This window comes from Oncorhynchus nerka, linkage group LG14, assembly GCF_034236695.1.
Source record: "Oncorhynchus nerka isolate Pitt River linkage group LG14, Oner_Uvic_2.0, whole genome shotgun sequence".
In the NCBI taxonomy this organism is placed as follows: domain Eukaryota; kingdom Metazoa; phylum Chordata; class Actinopteri; order Salmoniformes; family Salmonidae; genus Oncorhynchus; species Oncorhynchus nerka.
In genome coordinates, this window is record NC_088409.1 from 78,488,456 (window position 1) to 78,511,861 (window position 23,406).

The 23,406-nt window shown below is 50.1% G+C and overlaps 1 protein-coding gene across 2 annotated transcripts in view; it reads right to left on the reverse strand.

Moving 5' to 3' along the window:
• The window catches only part of LOC115141932 (CUE domain-containing protein 1-like), a 53,039-nt gene that overhangs the window by 12,621 nt on the left and 17,012 nt on the right, over window positions 1-23,406 (reverse strand). Inside the window, exons 2-6 of one of the 2 annotated variants that reach the window (XM_029681345.2) lie at window positions 5,212-5,315; window positions 2,594-3,232; window positions 1,719-1,846; window positions 637-763; window positions 225-495 (exon numbers count right to left, since the gene is read on the reverse strand). In XM_029681345.2, the coding sequence (XP_029537205.1) occupies window positions 225-495; window positions 637-763; window positions 1,719-1,846; window positions 2,594-2,905 (838 nt within the window). In that variant the 5' untranslated portion in view covers window positions 2,906-3,232; window positions 5,212-5,315. The remainder of the gene's footprint in view (window positions 1-224; window positions 496-636; window positions 764-1,718; window positions 1,847-2,593; window positions 3,233-5,211; window positions 5,316-23,406) is intronic. The other variant, XM_029681346.2, reaches the window with a different exon arrangement.

Sequence of the window (23,406 nt, forward strand, 5' to 3'; positions counted from 1 at the left end):
TTGTAGGATGAAGCATCATGAGATACACAAGGGACTTTGCAACTAGCATAGCATGAAAGAGAGAAGAGCATTTTCAACAGTAGCTGACTCGCTGACTCACTCCGTAGCTGACTCGCTCTGTAGAAAGCATAAACTTGACTACTGCCTACTGTGTCCTGAACATGTATTCTGTGTGTTAAAGTATATCATGCAGGTGACCATGTATGCATGTGCATGACACACACCTCTCTCCAGGGCGACAAGGAACTCGCGGTTGCGCTGCAGCTCCCTCATGAACTCCTCGTTCTGGAGGAACAGAGCGATGCGCTCATCATCCAGGTACTGTTTCAGTTTACGCTCCTGCTCCGTGACTACCCCTGCCATGCCCCCGGGCCCTCCAGGTGCCCCTAGGGCTCCACCAGTCCCTGGCTTGGAGACACCTCCCTGGTTTGTCTGCTGGACAATGGAGGACAGAGAGGAGGAAGAAGAAGGCTGGGACAGACTGTTCTGTGAGCCCTAGAGGAGGAGAGATGGAGAAAGAGAGTTTTCATTTAGTTGCAATTGATTTCTGTAAGCAGGATGTCGCCTTGCTGTTAATGATAATGTCATACTGCTAATGCATTTTTTTGTTTGTGGTTTTCTTCACATCCAGTGTACCTGTATACTATCCAGTTGCTGTGGCAGGATCCGCAGGAAATCATCTGGCAGGTTGCCAAGCAACGGTGGATTCCAGTTCCTGTAGCTGCGGACCTGCCGGTGACCTGGCGGGAGCTGGGCCTCAAACCTAGGTCAGACAAGGGTCAAAAGGTTAAGGTCAGACTAGAGAGAGGTTCATATGCCATGTCACACTAGAACTAAACTAAACGCACACATCATACATTGTGTACTGATGCTGTGAAAAGTAAGCAATGCATGAAAACACAAATAATAATTCATGCCTGTTTGTCTTCACAATAAAATCCCCTTTGAGCAGCAGTCACCACATTTAACACACCACTTTGTACAGTCCAAAAAGTCAATTACTGTGAATCTCCCAGCTGGCGGTGTGAAGCAGAGCAAATGTGGACATGGTCTTGAATCATAAATCATGGACAATGGGGCTTGAAGCAAATTCAATTACATGGATTTTTGTTATTAACTGGTCCAGTGATACACACACAACACACTTGAGACAGCATTGCACAGTTCTTAAAATGGCCACCAGGTGGAACCTTGACAAACTATAACAGCATGTGGTCGGCTGTGATATCCACAGGCCTGAGCATATAAATTCCAGGGCCCCATAGGACCACTTCCTCTGTTCCTCTGGGCTTTATAGAGTACAGGCTAGGGGATTGCATGCAAACCAAAGGTCCTGTCGGGGTTTTTAAAACATGCATCCCTCCTTCCTCCCTTTCATAAAGTAATCAGTGTTCACGTTCCAGATGCACATATTCTATACATAATTAAAGAATTACCATAGTCAGATGACTGATAGGTTAAACTCTTCACTGGGCATTTTGTAGATCTGTTGAACTGTATAGTATAGTACAGAGGAGGCTGGTGGGAGCATATATAGGGAGCATATATAGGAGGAAGGGCTCATTGTAATGGCTGGAATGGAATAAATGGAATGGTACCAAACATGTCAAACATGGAAACAACGTGTTTGACTCCAATCTTTCCATTCCAGCCATTACAATGAGCCTGTTCACCTATAGCTCTTCCCACCAGCCTCCTGTGATAGTATGACAATTTACCTGGGTGGTGGAGTGGGCGGGGCCTCTGGGTACTTCCTGTCGTAGATGTGCATGTCATAAGTGGGCGGTGAGTAGATGGGGGGAGGTTCCTCGTCGGAACTGTCAGGTTCTAATGACCTCTCCAGAATCTAGCCCAGGGAATGGAGGAGACCAAGAGAGAGTATGTCCCAATAACGTTAATACACATTTACCCATTCAAATCAGTCATGTCAGTAAGATAAATAATTAAAGTTTTAAGAGAGAAGCTGGTTGGGGGTTAGTGTCTGGTAAGGTAACTGGAGCCCACAAAACAGCACTACTTTGCTATTTATATTGTAGTGAGATGACATGGGTTGCAGTTCCTTCTTTATGTGTGGTACTGTGACACAATGTATTATTTATTATTGACTAAAACCTAGACTACAACAAGAACAGGAGGGGAGAGAGAGAGAGAGACATTCCGTCTGGCCCCGTGACCTTGCCAATGTTAACCTATTTAAAGGTCTAAATTGGCCCAGCGTCGTCTGTCCATACCCTCCCCTAACTATGGGACTCCCGATCACGGCTGGCAGTCCCATGCGTCTGCAGTGACGCCTCTAGCACTGCGATGCAGTGCCTCAGACCACTGCGTGACTCGGGAGGCCCGTGTGAGTAAGATCTTTTTAAACAGGTTAACATTCGCAACGTTGTGGGGCCAGACAGAATACCAGGAAGCGTACTCGGAGCAGGCACTGACCAGCTGGCAAGGGTCTTCACTATGGCATCTCAAGATGGACAAACAGTACTATTGCCGGTTTATTCTAGTTTAAGCAAAGATATTTTAAGGACTTACGCGAGCACGCTTGTTCGGTTCGCCTAGCAAAACATGTGGAAGCCTTGACCCTGCACTGACTGACCTCTGGTGGGATGCTATCATCGGAGTCAGAGCTGTCATCCGATCCCTCTCCGTCGATGCTCATCTGGAGGAGCTGGTCGATGGTGGCGTCCACCGCCCCATTGTTGGAGCGCAGGACGCACTCGATGACCTCGTAATCCATGGTGGGGAACATGATCTTGAAGTCCTCCATGGCCTGGTTGAACTCCAGACGCCGCACCTGTCGGTTAGGCCGGCTGTTGTTGAGCTCTCCTGGGGAAGAACCACCACCACCTACTCCTCCTCCTCCACCGGAGCCTCCATTACTGTTGCTTCGCCTGAACAGGCTGGTCATCCTGCTGCCTTGACTGGTGCTATCACCTTGGGGTCAGGAGGGCACCTTGACACTCACTCCTCTACCTTTCTTTCTCTCCCTCTATCAATCTGCTCCCGTCTGATTGTGTTTCTCCTGACTCACAGTCTCATCATACCACCACATGGATGGCAGTCCTCTGAATGGAGCAGGAAAGTCCAATGCTCTTTCTTTTTCTCAGCTTGTTATTCAGCTGCATCCAACACGGCTGGCTGTAGCGAAGAGGGTTCTTATTTTGTGTCCACTCCTCCGTCCCGTCACAAGTTTCTGGTACGGGGACCGGAATCTCTGGTCCAAAACAGTCAATGCCTGAGAGGGAGATATGGAGGGAGGTTAGCAAAAGCTAACATACAGTGGGGCAAAAAAGTATTTAGTCAGCCACCAATTGTGCAAGTTCTCCCACTTAAAAAGATGAGAGGCCTGTAATTTTCATCATAGGTACACTTCAACTATGACAGCATTTCAAGGTCCTGGAGTGGCCTAGCCAGTCTCCAGATCTCAACCCTTTGGAGGGAGTTGAAAGTCCGTGTTGCCCAGCAACAGCCCCAAAACATCACTGCTCTAGAGGAGATCTGCATGGAGGAATAGGCCAAAATACCAGCAACAGTGTGTGAAAACCTTGTGAAGACTTACAGAAAACGTTTGACCTCTCATTGCCAACAAAGGGTATATAACAAAGTACTTTTGTTATTGACCAAATACTTATTTTCCACCATAATTTGCAAATAAATAAATTAAAATGTATTTTCTAATTTTGTCTGTCATAGTTGAAGTGTACCTATGATGACAATTACAGGCCTCTCTCATCTTTTTAAGTGGGAGAACTTGCACAATTGGTGGCTGACTAAATACTTTTTTGCCCCACTGTATCTGTAATACGCACAGTTGATTTTTCCTTTAACAAACACCTAGGCTCTACTGAGAATAAATCACCTAGGCTCTACACAGAAGCAAACACCAAGGCTCTACTGAGAATAAATCACCTAGGCTCTACACAGAAGCAAACACCAAGGCTCTACTGAGAATAAATCACCTAGGCTCTACACAGAAGCAAACACCAAGGCTCTACTGAGAATAAATCGCCTAGGCTCCACTGAGAATAAATCACCTAGGCTCCACTGAGAATAAATCACCTAGGCTCCACTGAGAATAAATCACCTAGGCTCCACTGAGAATAAATCACCTAGGCTCCACTGAGAATAAATCACATTGGCTCTAGGCTCCACTGAGAATAAATCACATTGGCTCTAGGCTCCACTGAGAATAAATCACATTGGCTCTAGGCTCCACTGAGAATAAATCACCTAGGCTCTAGGCTCCACTGAGAATAAATCACCTAGGCTCCACTGAGAATAAATCACATTGGCTCTAGGCTCCACTGAGAATAAATCACATTGGCTCTAGGCTCCACTGAGAATAAATCACATTGGCTCTAGGCTCCACTGAGAATAAATCACATTGGCTCTAGGCTCCACTGAGAATAAATCACCTAGGCTCCACTGAGAATAAATCACCTAGGCTCCACTGAGGATAAATCACCTAGGCTCCACTGAGGATAAATCACCTAGGCTCCACTGAGGATAAATCACCTAGGCTCCACTGAGGATAAATCACCTAGGCTCCACTGAGAATAAATCACCTAGGCTCCACTGAGAATAAATCACCTAGGCTTATTTCAAATACTAGCTAAAAGGCTGCAGCCACAGAGCCATTGAAACACAATTGGGAAAACTGACATGGTTCGACAAGATTTTACATGGCCTTGTCCGAGATGGTGTCTCAGGGCGAAAGATGGACAGTGTCCCCACTCCGCCTTTCTGCTCAACCTTTCCAGGCTAGGCCCCTGTGTTACCATGGAACCCAAATAACGTCTACAGACTAAACAGTTGGCATTTGAATGTCACGGTGAAACTTTGCATGCCAGCACTGTAGGGGAATTCCATATTTTGAATCACATTATAGGCCTATATTCCAACTCACCAACAAAGCTACAAGGCCAAGATGAACAGTTGCAGAGTGCATCTCTTTCCATTTTCTTGTAAAACAAAGCCTGTTTCTTTCTCTCAGAGCCAAGTAAGTGTCATAGAGGGACAAATGTCCTGCCAACTAGGCCTGAAGGAGGAACCCAAATATTGCCCTACACACATCCAGTCCAGAGAAAGTAGGATGGATGGCCAAGCTGCTGCTAACAGATGCTATTAATCCATGTGCCAACTAGTGGGGGAGGACAATCACCACACACAAATCTATCTAGTAAACATTAGAATAGGAAACATTAGATCCTTTACCTTCAGGTTACCTCTCCACAGCCGAAACAGAAAGCAGAGTTTACAGAATCCTTGACTGGGACGATAGCCAGGAGTCGTCTCTGAGTGCCTGGATTTTCCTCATCCTGGTTTCCATTACAAGAAAGAGGCCATGGAGGGAGAAAAAAAAACAGAATTCCAAAAATGTAAGAGTCCTCTGAGAGGAACTGGAAGGTCCTTTCAATGCCCTAGCTAATAGTTATCACGACTCTCCCCCTCTGCTCTGTCACTGTAGTGCTGGGAAGAGAAATCCCTGGGGGGAACAATGCATCCAGTGCCAGCCCAACCCACATGGCAGTGCCAGGCCCGATCCAGCAGCAGCAGTAGCACAGCCAGAGTCTGCAACTTCGCCCCCCTCAATGCACTGCCTCCCCTCTCACCCCCACTATGCACTGCCCCCACCCCTCTCCCCTCCCACTTCGCCCTCCTCTCTGCACCACCCCCACCTCTCTGCACCCCCCACCCCCCACTTCACCCTCCTCTCCGCACCACCCCCACCCCTCTGCCACGCCCCCACCCCTCTCCCCCGCACTTCACCCTCCTCTCTGCCACGCCCCCACCCCTCTCCCCCGCACTTCACCCTCCTCTCTGCACCCCCCACTTCGCCCTGCTCTCTGCTGCACCCCCCACTTCGCCCTGCTCTCTGCACTGCCCCACCCCTCTCCCCCACACTTCACTCTCCTCTGCCACGCCCCACCCCTCTCCCCTGCACTTCACCCTCCTCTCTGCTACGCCCCCACCCCTCTCCCCCGCACTTCACCCTCCTCTCTGCCACACCCCCACCCCTCTCCCCTCCACTTCGCCCTGCTCTCTGCACCGCCCCACCCCTCTACTTCGCCCTCCTCTCTGCACCGCCCCCACCCCCCACTTCGCCCTGCTCTCCGCACCACCTCCTCTCTGCCACGCCCCCACCCCTCTCCCTGCACTTCACCCTCCTCTCTGCTACGCCCCCACCCCTCTCCCACGCCCCCACCCCCTCCTCTCTGCCACACCCCCACCCCTCTCCCACGCCCCCACCCCCCCTCCTCTCTGCCACGCCCCCAACCCTCTCGCCCCTCCTCTGCCACGACCCCACCCCTCTCCCACGCCCCCACCCCCCACCTCTCTCCCACGTCCCCACCTCTCCCACGCCCCCACCCCCCACCTCTCCCACGTCCCCACCTCTCCCACGCCCCCACCCCTCTCCCCCGCACGCTTCACCCTCCTCTCTGCTACGCCCCCACCCTTCTCCCCCGCACTTCACCCTCCTCTCTGCCACGCCCCCACCCCTCTCCCCTCCACTTCGCCCTCCTCTCTGCACCGCCCCACCCCTCTCCCCTCCACTTCGCCCTCCTCTCTGCACCGCCACTCCCCTCCACTTCGCCCTCCTCTCTGCACCGCCCCACCCCTCTCCCCTCCACTTGGCTCTCCTCTGCCACACCCCCACTTCGCTCTCCTCTGCCACGCCCCCACCCCTCTCCTCTCTGCCACTTCGCCCTCCTCTCTGCACCGCCCCCCCCCCACTTCGCCCTCCTCTCTGCACCGCCCCCACTTCGCCCTGCACCGCCCCCACCCCTCCACTTCGCCCTGCTCTCTGCACTGCCCCACCCCTCCACTTCGCCCTCCTCTCTGCACTGCCCCACCCCTCTCCCCTCCACTTCGCCTTGCTCTCTGCACTGCCCCACCCCACCACTTCGCCCTCCTCTCTGCACTGCCCCACCCCTCTCCCCTCCACTTCGCCCTGCTCTCTGCACTGCCCCACCCCACCACTTCGCCCTCCTCTCTGCACTGCCCCACCCCTCTCCCCTCCACTTCGCCCTGCTCTCTGCACTGCCCCACCCCTCCACTTCGCCCTCCTCTCTGCACTGCCCCACCCCTCGACTTCGCCCTCCTCTCTGCACTGCCCCACCCCTCTCCTCTCTGCACTGCCCCACCCCTCTCCCCTTCGCCCTGCACTGCCCCACCCTCCACTTCGCCCTCCTCTCTGCACTGCCCCACCCCTCCACTTCGCCCTCCTCTCTGCACTGCCCCACCCCACCACTTCGCCCTCCTCTCTGCACTGCCCCACCCCTCTCCCCTCCACTTCGCCCTGCTCTCTGCACTGCCCCACCCCTCCACTTCGCCCTCCTCTCTGCACTGCCCCACCCCTCCACTTCGCCCTCCTCTCTGCACTGCCCCACCCCTCTCCTCTCTGCACTGCCCCACCCCTCTCCCCCTTCGCCCTGCACTGCCCCACCCCTCCACTTCGCCCCTCCTCTCTGCACTGCCCCACCCCTCCACTTCGCCCTCCTCTCTGCACTGCCCCACCCCTCCACTTCGCCCTCCTCTCTGCTCTGCCCCACCCCTCTCCCCTCCACTTCGCCCTCCTCTCTGCACTGCTCCACCCCTCCACTTCGCCCTCCTCTCTGCACTGCCCCACCCCTCTCCCCTCCACTTCACCCTGCTCTCTGCACTGCCCCACCCCTCCACTTCGCCCTCCTCTCTGCACTGCCCCACCCCTCTCCCCTCCACTTCGCCCTGCTCTCTGCACTGCCCCACCACTTCGCCCTCCTCTCTGCACTGCCCCACCCCTCTCCCCTCCACTTCGCCCTCCTCTCTGCACTGCTCCACCCCTCCACTTCGCCCTCCTCTCTGCACTGCCCCACCCCTCTCCCCTCCACTTCACCCTGCTCTCTGCACTGCCCCACCCCTCCACTTCGCCCTCCTCTCTGCACTGCCCCACCCCTCTCCCCTCCACTTCGCCCTGCTCTCTGCACTGCCCCACCACTTCGCCCTCCTCTCTGCACTGCCCCACCCCTCTCCCCTCCACTTCGCCCTCCTCTCTGCACTGCCCAACCCCTCTCCCCTCCGCCCTGCTCTCTGCACTGCCCCACCCCTCCACTTCGCCCTCCTCTCTGCACTGCCCCACCCCTCTCCCCTCCACTTCGCCTTGCTCTCTGCACTGCCCCACCCCACCACTTCGCCCTCCTCTCTGCACTGCCCCACCCCTCTCCCTCCACTTCGCCCTGCTCTCTGCACTGCCCCACCCCACCACTTCGCCCTCCTCTCTGCACTGCCCCACCCCTCTCCCCTCCACTTCGCCCTGCTCTCTGCACTGCCCCACCCCTCCACTTCGCCCTCCTCTCTGCACTGCCCCCACCCCTCCACTTCGCCCTCCTCTCTGCACTGCCCCACCCCTCTCCTCTCTGCACTGCCCCACCCCTCTCCCCTTCGCCCTGTACTGCCCCACCCCTCCACTTCGCCCTCCTCTCTGCACTGCCCCACCCCTCCACTTCGCCCTCCTCTCTGCACTGCTCCACCCCTCCACTTCGCCCTCCTCTCTGCACTGCCCCACCCCTCTCCCCTCCACTTCACCCTGCTCTCTGCACTGCCCCACCCCTCCACTTCGCCCTCCTCTCTGCACTGCCCCACCCCTCTCCCCTCCACTTCGCCCTGCTCTCTGCACTGCCCCACCACTTCGCCCTCCTCTCTGCACTGCCCCACCCCTCTCCCCTCCACTTCGCCCTCCTCTCTGCACTGCTCCACCCCTCCACTTCGCCCTCCTCTCTGCACTGCCCCACCCCTCTACTTCACCCTGCTCTCTGCACTGCCCCACCCCTCCACTTCGCCCTCCTCTCTGCACTGCCCCACCCCTCTCCCCTCCACTTCGCCCTGCTCTCTGCACTGCCCCACCACTTCGCCCTCCTCTCTGCACTGCCCCACCCCTCTCCCCTCCACTTCGCCCTCCTCTCTGCACTGCCCCACCCCTCTCCCCTCCGCCCTCCTCTCTGCACTGCCCCTCCACTTCACCCTCCTCTCTGCACTGCCCCACCCCTCTCCCCTCCACTTCGCCCTCCTCTCTGCACTGCCCCACCCCTCTCCTCTCTGCACTGCCCCACCCCTCTCCCCTTCGCCCTGCACTGCCCCACCCCTCCACTTCGCCCTCCTCTCTGCACTGCCCCACCCCTCCACTTCGCCCTCCTCTCTGCACTGCTCCACCCCTCCACTTCGCCCTCCTCTCTGCACTGCCCCACCCCTCTCCCCTCCACTTCACCCTGCTCTCTGCACTGCCCCACCCCTCCACTTCGCCCTCCTCTCTGCACTGCCCCACCCCTCTCCCCTCCACTTCGCCCTGCTCTCTGCACTGCCCCACCACTTCGCCCTCCTCTCTGCACTGCCCCACCCCTCTCCCCCTCCACTTCGCCCTCCTCTCTGCACTGCTCCACCCCTCCACTTCGCCCTCCTCTCTGCACTGCCCCACCCCTCTCCCCTCCACTTCACCCTGCTCTCTGCACTGCCCCACCCCTCCACTTCGCCCTCCTCTCTGCACTGCCCCACCCCTCTCCCCTCCACTTCGCCCTGCTCTCTGCACTGCCCCACCACTTCGCCCTCCTCTCTGCACTGCCCCACCCCTCTCCCCTCCACTTCGCCCTCCTCTCTGCACTGCCCCACCCCTCTCCCCTCCACTTCGCCCTCCTCTCTGCACTGCCCCACCCCTCCACTTCACCCTCCTCTCTGCACTGCCCCACCCCTCTCCCCTCCACTTCGCCCCTCCTCTCTGCACTGCCCCACCCCTCCACTTCGCCCTCCTCTCTGCACTGCCCCACCCCTCTCCTCTCTGCACTGCCCCACCCCTCTCCCCTTCGCCCTGCACTGCCCCACCCCTCCACTTCGCCCTCCTCTCTGCACTGCCCCACCCCTCCACTTCGCCCTCCTCTCTGCACTGCCCCACCCCTCCACTTCGCCCTCCTCTCTGCACTGCTCCACCCCTCCACTTCGCCCTCCTCTCTGCACTGCCCCACCCCTCTCCCCTCCACTTCACCCTGCTCTCTGCACTGCCCCACCCCTCCACTTCGCCCTCCTCTCTCTGCACTGCCCCACCCCTCTCCCCTCCACTTCGCCCTGCTCTCTGCACTGCCCCACCACTTCGCCCTCCTCTCTGCACTGCCCCACCCCTCTCCCTCCACTTCGCCCTCCTCTCTGCACTGCTCCACCCCTCCACTTCGCCCTCCTCTCTGCACTGCCCCACCCCTCTCCCCTCCACTTCACCCTGCTCTCTGCACTGCCCCACCCCTCCACTTCGCCCTCCTCTCTGCACTGCCCCACCCCTCCCCCTCCACTTCGCCCTGCTCTCTGCACTGCCCCACCACTTCGCCCTCCTCTCTGCACTGCCCCACCCCTCTCCCCTCCACTTCGCCCTCCTCTCTGCACTGCCCCACCCTCCACTTCACCCTCCTCTCTGCACTGCCCCACCCCTCTCCCCTCCACTTCGCCCTCCTCTCTGCACTGCCCCACCCCTCTCCCCTCCACCTCGCCCTCCTCTCTGCACTGCCCCACCCCTCCACTTCGCCCTCCTCTCTGCACTGCCCCACCCCTCCACTTCGCCCTCCTCTCTGCACTGCCCCACCCTTCTCCCCTCCACTTCGCCCTCCTCTCTGCACTGCCCCACCCCTCTCCCCTCCACTTCGCCCTCCTCTCTGCACTGCCCCACCCCTCTCCCCTCCACTTCGCCCTCCTCTCTGCACTGCCCCACCCCTCTCCCCTCCACTTCGCCCTCCTCTCTGCACTGCCCCACCCCTCTCCCCTCCACTTCGCCCTCCTCTCTGCACTGCCCCACCCCTCTCCCCTCCACCCTCCTCTCTGCACTGCCCCACCCCTCTCCCCTCCACTTCGCCCTGCTCTCTGCACTGACTGCCCCACCCCTCCACTTCGCCCTCCTCTCTGCACCGCCCCACCCCTCCACTTCGCCCTCCTCTCTGCACCGCCCCACCCCTCTCCCCCCCACTTCGCTCTCCTCTGCCACACCCCTCACTTTGCTCTCCTCTGCCACGCCCCCACCCCTCACTTTGCTCTCCTCTGCCACGCCCCCACCCCACTCCATGTAACAGGACCCATGAACACCAACAAGTAAAGGAACAGAACAGAAACATTATTCGATTAACAGAATCAGACCTGGAAAGGAAAAAGTGATCTATACTGTTCCGGAACAAAACTGTTAAAAGCAAGGGAACTGGTTATTAACTTTATTTTACGTTCTAGGCATTTTCTTTCCAGTCCCACAAAAATCTCAACAATGCGCCCATGCAAAGCCATCATTTGCCACTCACAAACTTATTCCAGTGTCTGCCTGCCAGCTGGAAATCTTTGCCAGTGTGCGCGCGTGTTAGTTACATGCCCCTCCCCCTCCGAAGTGTTGGTTACCGTAGATTTCTGACGATGTCACAAGCGTGATTCAGAAATTAGGGAGAGAGGTGTTTAATTAGAGAAGAATGAATCAACTTTTTTAATGCTAGTTAAGGATACTATAGTAATCATGTTTCACATTGGATTTATGAACTACAAAAAGTTGAGACCGTTTTTAATTATAGTGCTGCTCCGCACACACAATCTTGTAAGCTTGCTAGCTAGCTAACGTTTTCTCTGGTCCAATGTTACTCTTTGAAGTTCAAAGACATTCAAAAGGTCCTCCATAGAAGCCACTCATCCATAAGTATAATTATGTGGGCCTAATTCAGATAATAAAGTTGAAGTCAGAAGATTACATACACTTAGGTTGGAGTCATTAAAACTCGTTTTCAACCACTCCACAAATTTCTTGTTAACAAACTATAGTTTTGGCAAGTCGCTTAGGACATCTACTTTGTGCATGACACAAGTCATTTTTCTAACAATTGTTGACAGAGAGATTAATTCACTATCACAATTCCAGTGGGTCAGAAGTTTACATACACTAAGTTCATTGTGTCCTTAAAACAGCTTGAAAAATTCCAGAAAATTATGTCATGGCTTTAGAAGCTTCTGATGGGCTAATTGACAACATTTGAGTCAATTGGAGGTGTACCTGTAGATGTATTTCAAAGCCTACCTTCAAACTCAGTGCCTCTTTGATTGACATCATGGGAAAATTGAAAGAAATCAGCCAAGACCTCAGGGCGACAAAAAGTCTGGTTCAGCCTTGGGAGCAATTTCCAAACGTCTGAAGGTACCACGTCCATCTGTACAAACAATAGTATGCAAGTATAAACACCATGGGACCACGCAGCCGTCATAACACTCAGGAAGGAGACGCATTCTGTCTGCTAGAGATGAACGTACTTTGGTGCGAGAAATCAATCCCAGAACAACAGCAAAGGACCTTGTGAAGATGCTGGAGGAAACAGGTACAAACGTATCTATATCCACGGTAAAACGAGTCCTATAATCGACGTAACCCGAAAGGCCACTCAGCAGGGAAGAAGCCACTGCTCCAAAACCGCCATAAAAAAGCCAGACTACGGGGACAAAGATAACATTTTTCCAAAAAGTGCTCTCTGGTCTGATGAAACACAATTAGAACTGTTGGCCATAATGACCATCGTTATGTTTTGAGGAAAAGCCAAAGAACACCATCCCAACCGTGAAGCATGGGGGTGGCAGCAATACCCCTTTTTCTCCCCAATTTCGTGGTATCCAATTGTTTTAGTAGCTCCTATCTTGTCTCATCGCTACAACTCCCGTACGGGCTCGGGAGAGACGAAGGTTGAAAGTCATGCGTCCTCCGATACACAACCCAACCAAGTCACACTGCTTCTTAACACACCGCGCATCCACCCCGGAAGCCAGCCGCACCAATGTCGGAGGAAACACCGTGCACCTGGCAGCCTTGGTTAGCGCGCATTGCGCCCGGCCCGCCACAGGAGTCGCTGGTGCACGATGAGACAAGGATATCCATACCGGCCAAACCCTCCCTAACCCGGACGATGCTAGGCCACGGAACTCCCGGTCGCGGCCGGTTACGACAGAGCCTGGGTGCGAACCCAGAGTCTCTGTTTGCGATTCCAAACAGTCTAGAACTTTATTTTTGTGGTCGGAACAGTGAAATGGAACAAATAAAATAAATGGTTCTGTTCAGAACGAAATGATTGGAAAATATTTTTGGTTCCAACCCCCGATAGGCGTATATCAAATTGGGAGTCAAATGAAAACTAAGAGTCTATACATGTTTGAGAAATTAAGGCATTTACAGTGCATTCATTAAGTATTCAGACCCCTTGACTTTTTCACATTTTGTTACGTTACAGCATTATTCTAAAATTGATTCAAATGGTTTTTTCCTCATCAATCTAAACACAATACCCCATAATGACAAAGCAAAAACAGGTTAACAATTACAGCAAATTTATAGAAAATATAAAGTATAAAATATTCAGACCTTTAAATCAGTACTTTGTTGAAGCACCTTTGTCAGTGATTACAGCCTCGTGTATGACGCTACAAGCTTGGCACACTTGTACATGGGGAGTTTCTCCCATTCTTCTCAAGCTCTGTCAGGTTGGATCTGGGGGTGTCGCTGCACAGCTATTTTCAGGTCTTTCCAGAGATGCTCGAACGGGTACAAGTCCGGGCTCTGGCTGGGCCACTCAAGGACATTCAGAGACTTGTCCCGAAGCCACTCCAGCATTGTCTTGGCTGTGTGCTTCGGGTCATTGTCCTGTTGGAAGGTGAACCTTCACCCCAGTCTGAGGTGCTGAGTGCTCTGGAGCAGGTTTTCATCAAGGATCTCTCTGTACTTTGCTCCGTTCATATTTCTCTCGATCCTGACTAGTCTCCCCCCCCCCAAAAAAAAATCCCCACACAATGATGCTGCCACGTGACTCTTTGCATTCAGGCCAAAGAGTTCAATCATGGTTTCATCAGACCAGAGAATCTGGTTTCTCATGGTCTGAGAGTCCTTTAGGTACCTTTTGGCAAACTCCAAGCGGGCTCTCATGTGCCTTTTACTGAGGAGTGGCTTTCGTTTGGCCACTCTACCATAAAGGCCTGATTGGTGGCGTGCTGCAGAGATGGTTGTCTTTCTGAAAGGTTCTCCCATCTCTAGAGGAACTCTGGAGCTCTGTCGACGTGACCATCGGGTTCTTGTTCACCTCCCTCACCAAGGCCTTTCTCCCCGATTGCTCAGGTTGGCCGGGCTGCCAGCTCTAAGAAGAGTCTTGGTGGGTCCAAATTTCTTCCATTTAAGAATGATGGAGACCACTGTGTTCTTGGAGACCTTCAATGCTGTAGACCTGGTTTCAGTCTCATAGCAAAAGGTGTGAATACTCATGTAAATAAAATATTTGTTTTTAATAAATTAACAAACATTTCTAAAAAACTTTTTTTGTTTTGTCATATTGGGGTATTGTGTGTAGATTGATCAGGAAAATGTTTAATTTATCAATTTTAGAATAAGGCTGTAATGTAATAAAAAGTGGAAAAAGTCTAGGGTTCTGAATACTTTCCAAATGTACTGTGTACTTTTTCAAAAAAATTCTACACTAAAAATTAAAAAGAAGCAAAGGCTTTGATTTCTGGTCTGGAAAGGGGTCTTTAGAAAACATCTATAAGAAAAAGTCTTAAATATGTACCAGAATACATTAAAAACACAACGTTGAAGTAAAGACCCCTGCCAACTAACATATTTCCTTTTGGAGAAATGTTTACCTTCTGTAAGTTTAAGAAATATTGCCCTGTAATTCTGTTAACAAAAACCAACGTCTTTAAGATAAGTTAGAGCCTTATCTCCCTCATGAGGGAGGATAATAAAAGTTCACAGAAGTAACAAGTAAAGGTAGACCTGTCAATTAGTGTTTTTACTGATATCAATTTTGTTTGTGAATTATTAAGTGATTAAAACTAGAAATTCCCTTACCAAATCGCAAACAGAATTTTCCCAAAATTGGTCATGGAATTTCTGCAATTTAATTGGCTACAATGGGATGTCATAGTAGTTACATACTACAAAAAAAATGGTTGGCATGCATTTTAAGTGAAAAATCTGAGCATTTGCACAATTGCATTTCCGTGGAATTGCCTGGTAGGCAAGTGTGTGTGTGTGAAAAGTGTGACCAGGGCGCAGTGGCAGCCATGGGAAATCACTTTCATGCTCCAGCTCTGAGACCAGGAGAGCGAGACAGACTCTACGGGTGCATCTCAACAGTGTTAAGTAGGCTGCTCATCCTATTGATTACACATCTGCTCAGGTTAAGGAAAGGAGATGAGGACAATATTGAAATGCACCCAATCCTGGGCCTCGGAAGATATTGGCAGTGACCGTCTCAGCAGTGAGCTGGGGCCCAATGTTTATGGACATCCTCTCTATACAGGCCAGGAGATAACCTAACTCTGCAAGGCCTTCATGTTGATCTGTGGAGCAATAAACTCTACATACACTGCAGTGGGCTTCTTTGAACTTCATTTCATCTGGCCTGTAAAACACCCTCCCACAGTACCTCGCTCAGGGCATACAGCCAGTATACACATACTACACTACAGTCTCTCTCTATGGACCTTCACAGCATCAACATTGAGTCAATGAACTGAGTCCCACTGAGTCCAACTCTCGCAAGTGTGTGGGACTGTTAGGTGTTAATATGTATGCGCCAGAAACAAGCAACTGAGTCCAACTCTCGCAAGTGTGTGGGACTATTAGGTGTGAATATGTATGCGCCAGAAACAAGCAACTGAGGAGTGGCGAGAAAGAAAGAAGGGGGAATTTTCACATCTAGGACCTGGGAAATCTCTTCATCCCTTCTCACTACTGACATTATTTGCCTAATTAATTGGAATCCAAATTAATTGGAAAGTGTTTGACTTTGACCTACATCATCCATCAACTCTTTTGGCCAAAAGATGTCGATGGGAGATGTCAGTGATAATGCCAGTTAAACAGAGAGAATTTAAGTGGGCTTATGCCCATAGTTGTTTCGGCCATGTTAACCTCTGTGCAGCATGTGTGGTCTTGTCTGTTGAGGTCACATTCGACCATACAGAGTTGACTTCCTGCTTTGCGCTGCTGAAAGGACGAGTCACCATCCCCCCAGCAGCTTGGAAACACTTGGTAAGGACATCACTGGCCAGCAAGGAAACAGGATGTCAGACAATATGATAAAGTGCTTTATGATAGAACACATCATCATGCCAACAACATAGTTCTTCCTTATGACTACTAACCGCTAGGATATAATCAGGGATGAAAAGAGGCTCAATCCTCCCACTGATAATATTAGAAGTTCTGCAGCTGATCCATCTCTGGGCTATAAAAATACATGTAGAAAAACTGTTTCTGTCAGCATTACGGGACAAAAACTTGTAAACACTTCCCTATCGAAAAACCATATCATAGCTTCCTTCTTTCAGGCTCAACGTCCCTATTTTTGTACCAGCAGCCCAAGATTATGCAAACCTGCATATTTTTTGGGTAGAAAGTTAATTATGTATATAAAAGGCCTGAAGCGTGTGCGTCTCAGCACAGAACCCAGGCCCAGCCATGGACTCCTCTCTCCCTCACACACAGACCTCTTCACATCAACGAGACCATATTCATCTGCACCTAAGAACCTTATATATTTAGCATGGGATCCATTGCTCTTTGTCCTCCTGGGTCTGTATGTGCGGCTGTGGTTGTCTCCCAACACACAGTGAACAAAAGGAAGCAGCAGCACTGCCCCTGGTCAAGAGAGCTGGGCTTACCTTCAATCTATCATATTCACTGTGCTAGAGCAGGTAAGAAAAAAGACATGACCCTACGATAGAGTACCAGGAAGTCACCATCTGATGGATTACACTCATCTAAAGTAACTATGTGGAGTAACAGACTGAAGGACATAATGCAGCCAGTCATGCACTTTAATGCTGAAGCCCTTTTAGCTGGCCTACATTAACACAGTCAAGCATGATTTAATCTGCTTTCAATACGTAGGAACACGATGACAACAGAAAAATAAATTCAGCAAAAAAAGAAACGTCCTCTCACTGTCAACTGCATTTATTTTCAGCAAACTTAACAGGTGTAAATATTTGTATGAACATAAGATTCAACAACTGAGACAAACTGAACAAGTTCCACGGACATGTGTCTAACAGAAATGGAACAAGGACTCCTCATGGACTGCACCAGATTTGCCAGTTCTTGCGGTGAGATGTTACCCCACTCTTCCAGCAAGGCACCTGCGAGTTCCTGGACATTTCTGGAGGGAATGGCCTTAGCCCTCACCCTCCGATCCAACAGGTCCCAGACGTGCTCAATGGGATTGAGATCCGGGCTCTTCACTGGCCATGGCAGAACACTGACATTCCTGTCTTACAGGAAATCACGCACAGAACGAGCAGTATGGCTGGTGGCATCGTCATGCTGGAGGGTCATGTCAGGATGAGCCTGCAGGAAGGGTACCACATGAGGGAGGAGGATGTCTTCCCTGTAACACACAGCGTTGAGTTTGCCTGCAATGACAATAAGCTCAGTCCGATGATACTGTGACACACCGCCCCAGACCATGACAGACTCTCCACCTCCAAATAAATCCTGCTTCAGAGTACAGGTCTCTGTGTAACGCTCATTCCTTCGACGATAAACGTGAATCCGACCATCACCCCTGGGGAAACAAAAGCGCGACTCGTCAGTGAAGCACACCTTTTGCCAGTCCTGTCTGGTCCAGCGACGGTGGGTTTGTGCCCATATGCGACATTGTTACAGGTGATGTCTGGTGAGGACCTGCCTTACAACAGGCCTACAAGCCCTCAGTCCAGCCTCTCTCAGCCTATTGCGGACAGTCTGAGCACTGATGGAGGGATTGTGCGTTCCTGGTGTAACTCGGGCAGTTGTTGTTGCCATGTCCTGCAGGTGTGATGTTCGGATGTACCGATCCTGTGCAGGTGTTGTTACATGTGGTCTGCCACTGTGAGGATGATCAGCTGTCCGTCCTGTCTCCGCCTACCGTCTGTAAGCTGTTACTGTCTTAGCGACCGTTCCACAGGTGCATGTTAATTAATGTTCATTAATGTTCAGGTTGCAAAATTGAGGTTGCAAGATTGAATCCCCGAGCTGACAAGGTACAAGGCAGTTAACCCACTGTTCCTAGGCAGTCATTGAAAATAAGAATTTGTTCTTAATTGACTTGCCTAGCTAAATAAAGGTCAAATATATCAAATAAAAATGGTTTATGGTTCTTTGAACAAGCATGGGAAACCGTGTTTAAACCCTTTACAATGAAGATCTGTGAAGTTTTGATTTATACGAATTATCTTTGAAAGACAGGGTCCTGAAAAAGGGACATTTCTTCTTTTGCTGAGTTTACATTAAAAAATGACAAAATGCATCCCCTCTCTAAGTAGCCCATCTATGTAGTGGAGAACAGATCTCATTCCAAGGGTTACAGTGTTTTCAGATGGTAGGCTCCATCTCCCAACACAATTACGAGTCCCAGGCTTGTCTGTCCCCATGACAACCAGGCCCCAGCATTCCATCTGGGGCCATCATACTGTAGGTGGGACATTCTAATCTCCTGTGTTGACCACTGCTGCTAGACTATTTGGGGTCAGAGAGCTCCACTTATACTGCTTATCCAATTTACTGGTGAAAATCTAATTTCAGCTATGATAAATACACACTCTATAGGTGGCACAAGTGGCAGTTGAACAAGAATGAAATTAGATTATTTTTGGACTAGGCCTCATAGTAAATCTCTGATCATCTCTGTAGACAAACTGTACTGTAGTCCCTTACTAAATCCCCCACAGAAATGGTAAGACTGTCCGTGTCAATACTCTGTAGGCCTACAGCTTCACAGACACGTGAGTGAAAGGCCATTGAGTCTTGGCTAAGCTAACAATAGTCTCTTCTAGAGGTTGACCGTTTAATCGGAATGGCCAATTAATTAGGGTCGATTTCAAGTTTTCATAACAATCGGAAAGCGGTATTTTTGTACACCGATTTGGCAGATTTTTTTTTTTTTTACACCTTTATTTAATCTTTAACTAGGCAAGTCAGTTAACAAGGCATTCTTATTTTAAATGACGGCCTAGGAACGGTGGGTTAACTGCCTCGTTCAGGGGCAGAACGACAGATTTTTACCTTGTCAGCTCGGGGGATTCAATCTTGCAACCTTACAGTTAACTAGTCCAACGCTCTAACCACCTGATTACATTGCACTCCACGAGGAGCCTGTTATGCGAATGCAATAAGCCAAGGTAAGTTGCTAGCTAGCATTAAACTTATCTTATATAAAATAATCAATCATAATCACTAGTTAAACTAGTAATATCATCAACCATGTGTAGTTATCTAGCGTGTCCTGTGTTGCATATAATCGACGTGGTGCGTATCGTTGCTCCAATGTGTACCTAACCATAAACATCAATCTTAAAATCAATACACAGAAGTATATATTTTTAAACCTGCATATTTAGCTAAAAGAAATCCAGGTTAGCAGGCAATATTAACCAGGTGAAATTGTGTCACTTTGTTTTTGCATAATTTAAACCAAATTGAACATGTTTCATTATTTATGAGGCTAAATTGATTTTATTGATGTATTATATTAAGATAAAATAAGTGTTCATTCAATATTGTTGTAATTGTCATTATTGCAAATAATTAAATACAAATGTTTTTTATTAAATCGACAGATTAATCGGTATCAGCTTTTTTTGGTCCTCCAATAATCGGTATCGGTGTTGAAAAATCTTTTAAATCGGTAGACCTCTAGTCTCTTCCCTCCATCTGTGCTCTGCCATTCATTCCCCCAACAAGACTAGCTAGTTCACATTCCTGCCCTGTGTCGTTCACATGTTTTCAACAGCCATTTGGAAAGAGTGACGCCCACTTTTCTTCAGAGGGGCAGGCAGACCTAGGCAGAGATTGCAGTCCCCCTCCACCACTCTCAAGGCCAACAATAACAACAAACTCACTAATGACCTCTCAGGATGCAACGGCTGTTATAACAGCCATCTGCATGAAAGAGCCAGAGATCCGGGATATCTCATCTACATCTAGAGGTTCGGGGGAGATTTGAACAGTCATAGACCCAAAGTACAAAAATATACCTCCAATGTAGCTGTACACATCAACAAACATTGCTTTATATTATAAAACAAGAAAGACATGCATACCACTACTACATGTACAAAATGCAGCCATAGCTGCAGTAGGCCTACACATAATTTACACCTACCAACACGCACAGGTCAGCACGACAAGATGAGCACCATTAGCTTATCAAAGATTCTTACAGGCTTCATAGCTTAAACTTCAATAATTACAACTACAGGCTACATTTCTGTCGAATTTCTAAAAGTTGTGACACTACGCAATGAGTGTAACCAAGCTGCCAGTTCTCAATGTGCGCAATATTTTCAGAAAAGCAAATTAAATCAAACTAAATGCATATTCTATAGTCGTAGCTGATGTGAAATGTCCTACATGGCAGTAGCTCATTTGAATCTGCTGCAAAGAGTAAATGCCCATTCCGAGAGCAACACACACACACAATAGCAAGAGAGCAACACACACACACAATAGCAAGAGAGCAACACACACACAATAGCAAGAGAGCAGGGAGGGGACGAAAACGTAGGCAGTGTCGTTTTCATAGTATTGACATAAGCTACTGTAAGAGTTATCACATAATGACTGTGTAATACACATTAATGATAGAGTGAAAGTTTGCTACTCACGGTATTGGTCCTACATACAAAAATGGAGGCCTATCTGAAACACAGCCATGTACACAACAACTGTCATTTTGCCATAAGAAAGCACTCAATGTTGAAGAGAAGTCCCACGAAGACTCGTAGCCCAAGATGTGCTCATTAAAACCGCATACACCTTAACCATAGATTCAGGAACATGGACAGAAGGCTACCGCGCCACCTCAGAGCACAACTAATAGGCTACATTGGTCATTGTCCCTATACCCATCAAATAAAGCAAAACTAATATATCTCAACAGCAATTAGACCCACAAAAGCAAGCAATGACATATCAATGCATCTTTTAGATGGAAGTAAACATCAAAAAGGCCTAAACTATACATTACATAAAAATACATCTGCCAAACAACCAGTAGACTTACATGAGGGAAAACCAATTAATTCATTATTAATAATTCTTCCATGGCGACCGGGGCCATAAAGGTTGTAGCTTACCATTTAGATGAGTTGCAGCCTCCTCCATGCGGTGTTGAATCTCGTGTGAAGTTTGATTCCATTCTCCTTCCTGGAGAAATGTACTTGTCAGGTCTCTTTCAAATGCCAGCTGGACAAGCTTGGCTTTTCGTTGATGTAACATGCTGAGTCTGTGTTCACTGCTATACGTTCTTCAGAGTGGAGAAGGAATTTTCGCACATTGCTGTAGATGTCCCAAATGTGTATATGAATCAGTTTCAGTGCAAACAGCACAGACGGCAATGCTGACAAAGGCCCGACGTATCTTTAAAGAACACTGATTGAGGTCCATATGTTGTTGCTAGCTGTGGTTGCGATTTCACTTTGTTTCTTGCAAAGCTCTGGCTAGGGCTGTGACTGTCATGGAATTTTGGGTGATGGTTATTGGTCAGCTAAATGACGCGGTCAAGGTAAAAAACACATTTTCTCCTCTCCTCCTCTCCTGACTGCATGTGCTGCAGAGAAGGGGGTGTTGCCTAAGCAACCAAAGATTTGTTTGCTACAACACCTTGCTTGCTACAACACCTTGCTTGTTTCAGCAAGGAGCGACAAAGTTCAATCACTTTGTAGAGGCCATGTAACAGCAGAAAAACACATCCTCACGAATGCCCGGAGGTTCCGGGTGGAACGAACAGTCACCTGTTCGTTCCACCCCAAAAATGATTATAATAATACGTTACGAAGGTTGTTTGATTTTCATGACGGTCTTCATCCATAACCGTCGGTTAGGCTACGCGGTTATATGGTAATTACACTAGCCCAAGCTACAGCCATGTCACAGGGCAAAAGCTGCACACGGCACGCACACATTCGTTTTATCTTTACTGTGTCTAATGAAGAGCAAGCGTTCTCAGATTGTGCACATGATGTGAATTAAAAAAGGGATCATATCCTACCTGCATGTTGGCTGCAGGCCAAGCAGGACCAGCCAGATGTTGCAGCTCTTAAAAACACAATTTTGAAAAGCAGGCTTTGAATCCAGTGCTTGGGCCAGTAGCGTCACCACCTACTCACTCACTACAGCTGCTTATAAAAGAAGCAGAAAATCAATAGTGTACAATGTCTACTAATATGAGAAGTCTGATTCAAATAGTTAGTTGAACATCTGTAGATATTCAAGAAGCATGAGGACCACAGGGAATACATCCAGGTGGCCCTCATTATCAAATCTGTCAAAGTCTACGTTTAGTTTGTGTTACCCCCACACAATGAATTCTTACACTGCTACCAGGTTCACATTGTTACCAGGCCCAGGGGCCCGCAGACTTCCAATAGGGGTGATTCCATGGGACAGGGGGTGGACTCTGTGCCCCTCTGCAAACAAGACCTCTTCCCATCTCATCTTGTTTTCACAGCTGACAAAAAGGAGCCCAAAAGCAAGCAGAAAGAGTCCATTTCAACAGAGCCTGGTCCAGCCATGATCCCTATTCCCATTAGCACAACAGAGCCTGGTCCAGCCATGATCCCTATCCCCATTAGCACAACAGAGCCTGGTCCAGCCATGATCCCCATCCCCATTAGCACAACAGAGCCTGGTCCAGCCATGATCCCTATTCCCATTAGCACAACAGAGCCTGGTCCAGCCATGATCCCTATCCCCATTAGCACAACAGAGCCTGGTCCAGCCATGATCCCCATCCCCATTAGCACAACAGAGCCTGGTCCAGCCATGATCCCCATCCCCATTAGCACAACAGAGCCTGGTCCTGCCATGATCCCCATCCCCATTAGCACAACAGAGCCTGGTCCAGCCATGATCCCTATCCCCATTAGCACAACAGAGCATCGTGTAGCATTACAATGGGAGCATCCAGCCATGATCCCTATCCCCATTAGCACAACAGAGCATCGTGTAGCATTACAATGGGAGCATCCAGCCATGATCCCTATCCCCATTAGCACAACAGAGCATCGTGTAGCATTACAATGGGAGCATCCAGCCATGATCCCTATCCCCATTAGCACAACAGAGCATCGTGTAGCATTACAATGGGAGCATCCAGCCATGATCCCTATCCCCATTAGCACAACAGAGCATCGTGTAGCATTACAATGGGAGCATCCAGCCATGATCCCTATCCCCATTAACACAACAGAGCCTGGTCCAGCCATGATCCCTATCCCCATTAGCACAACAGAGCATCGTGTAGCATTACAATGGGAGCATCCGGCCATGATCCCTATCCCCATTAACACAACAGAGCCTGGTCCAGCCATGATCCCTATCCCCATTAGCACAACAGAGCATCGTGTAGCATTACA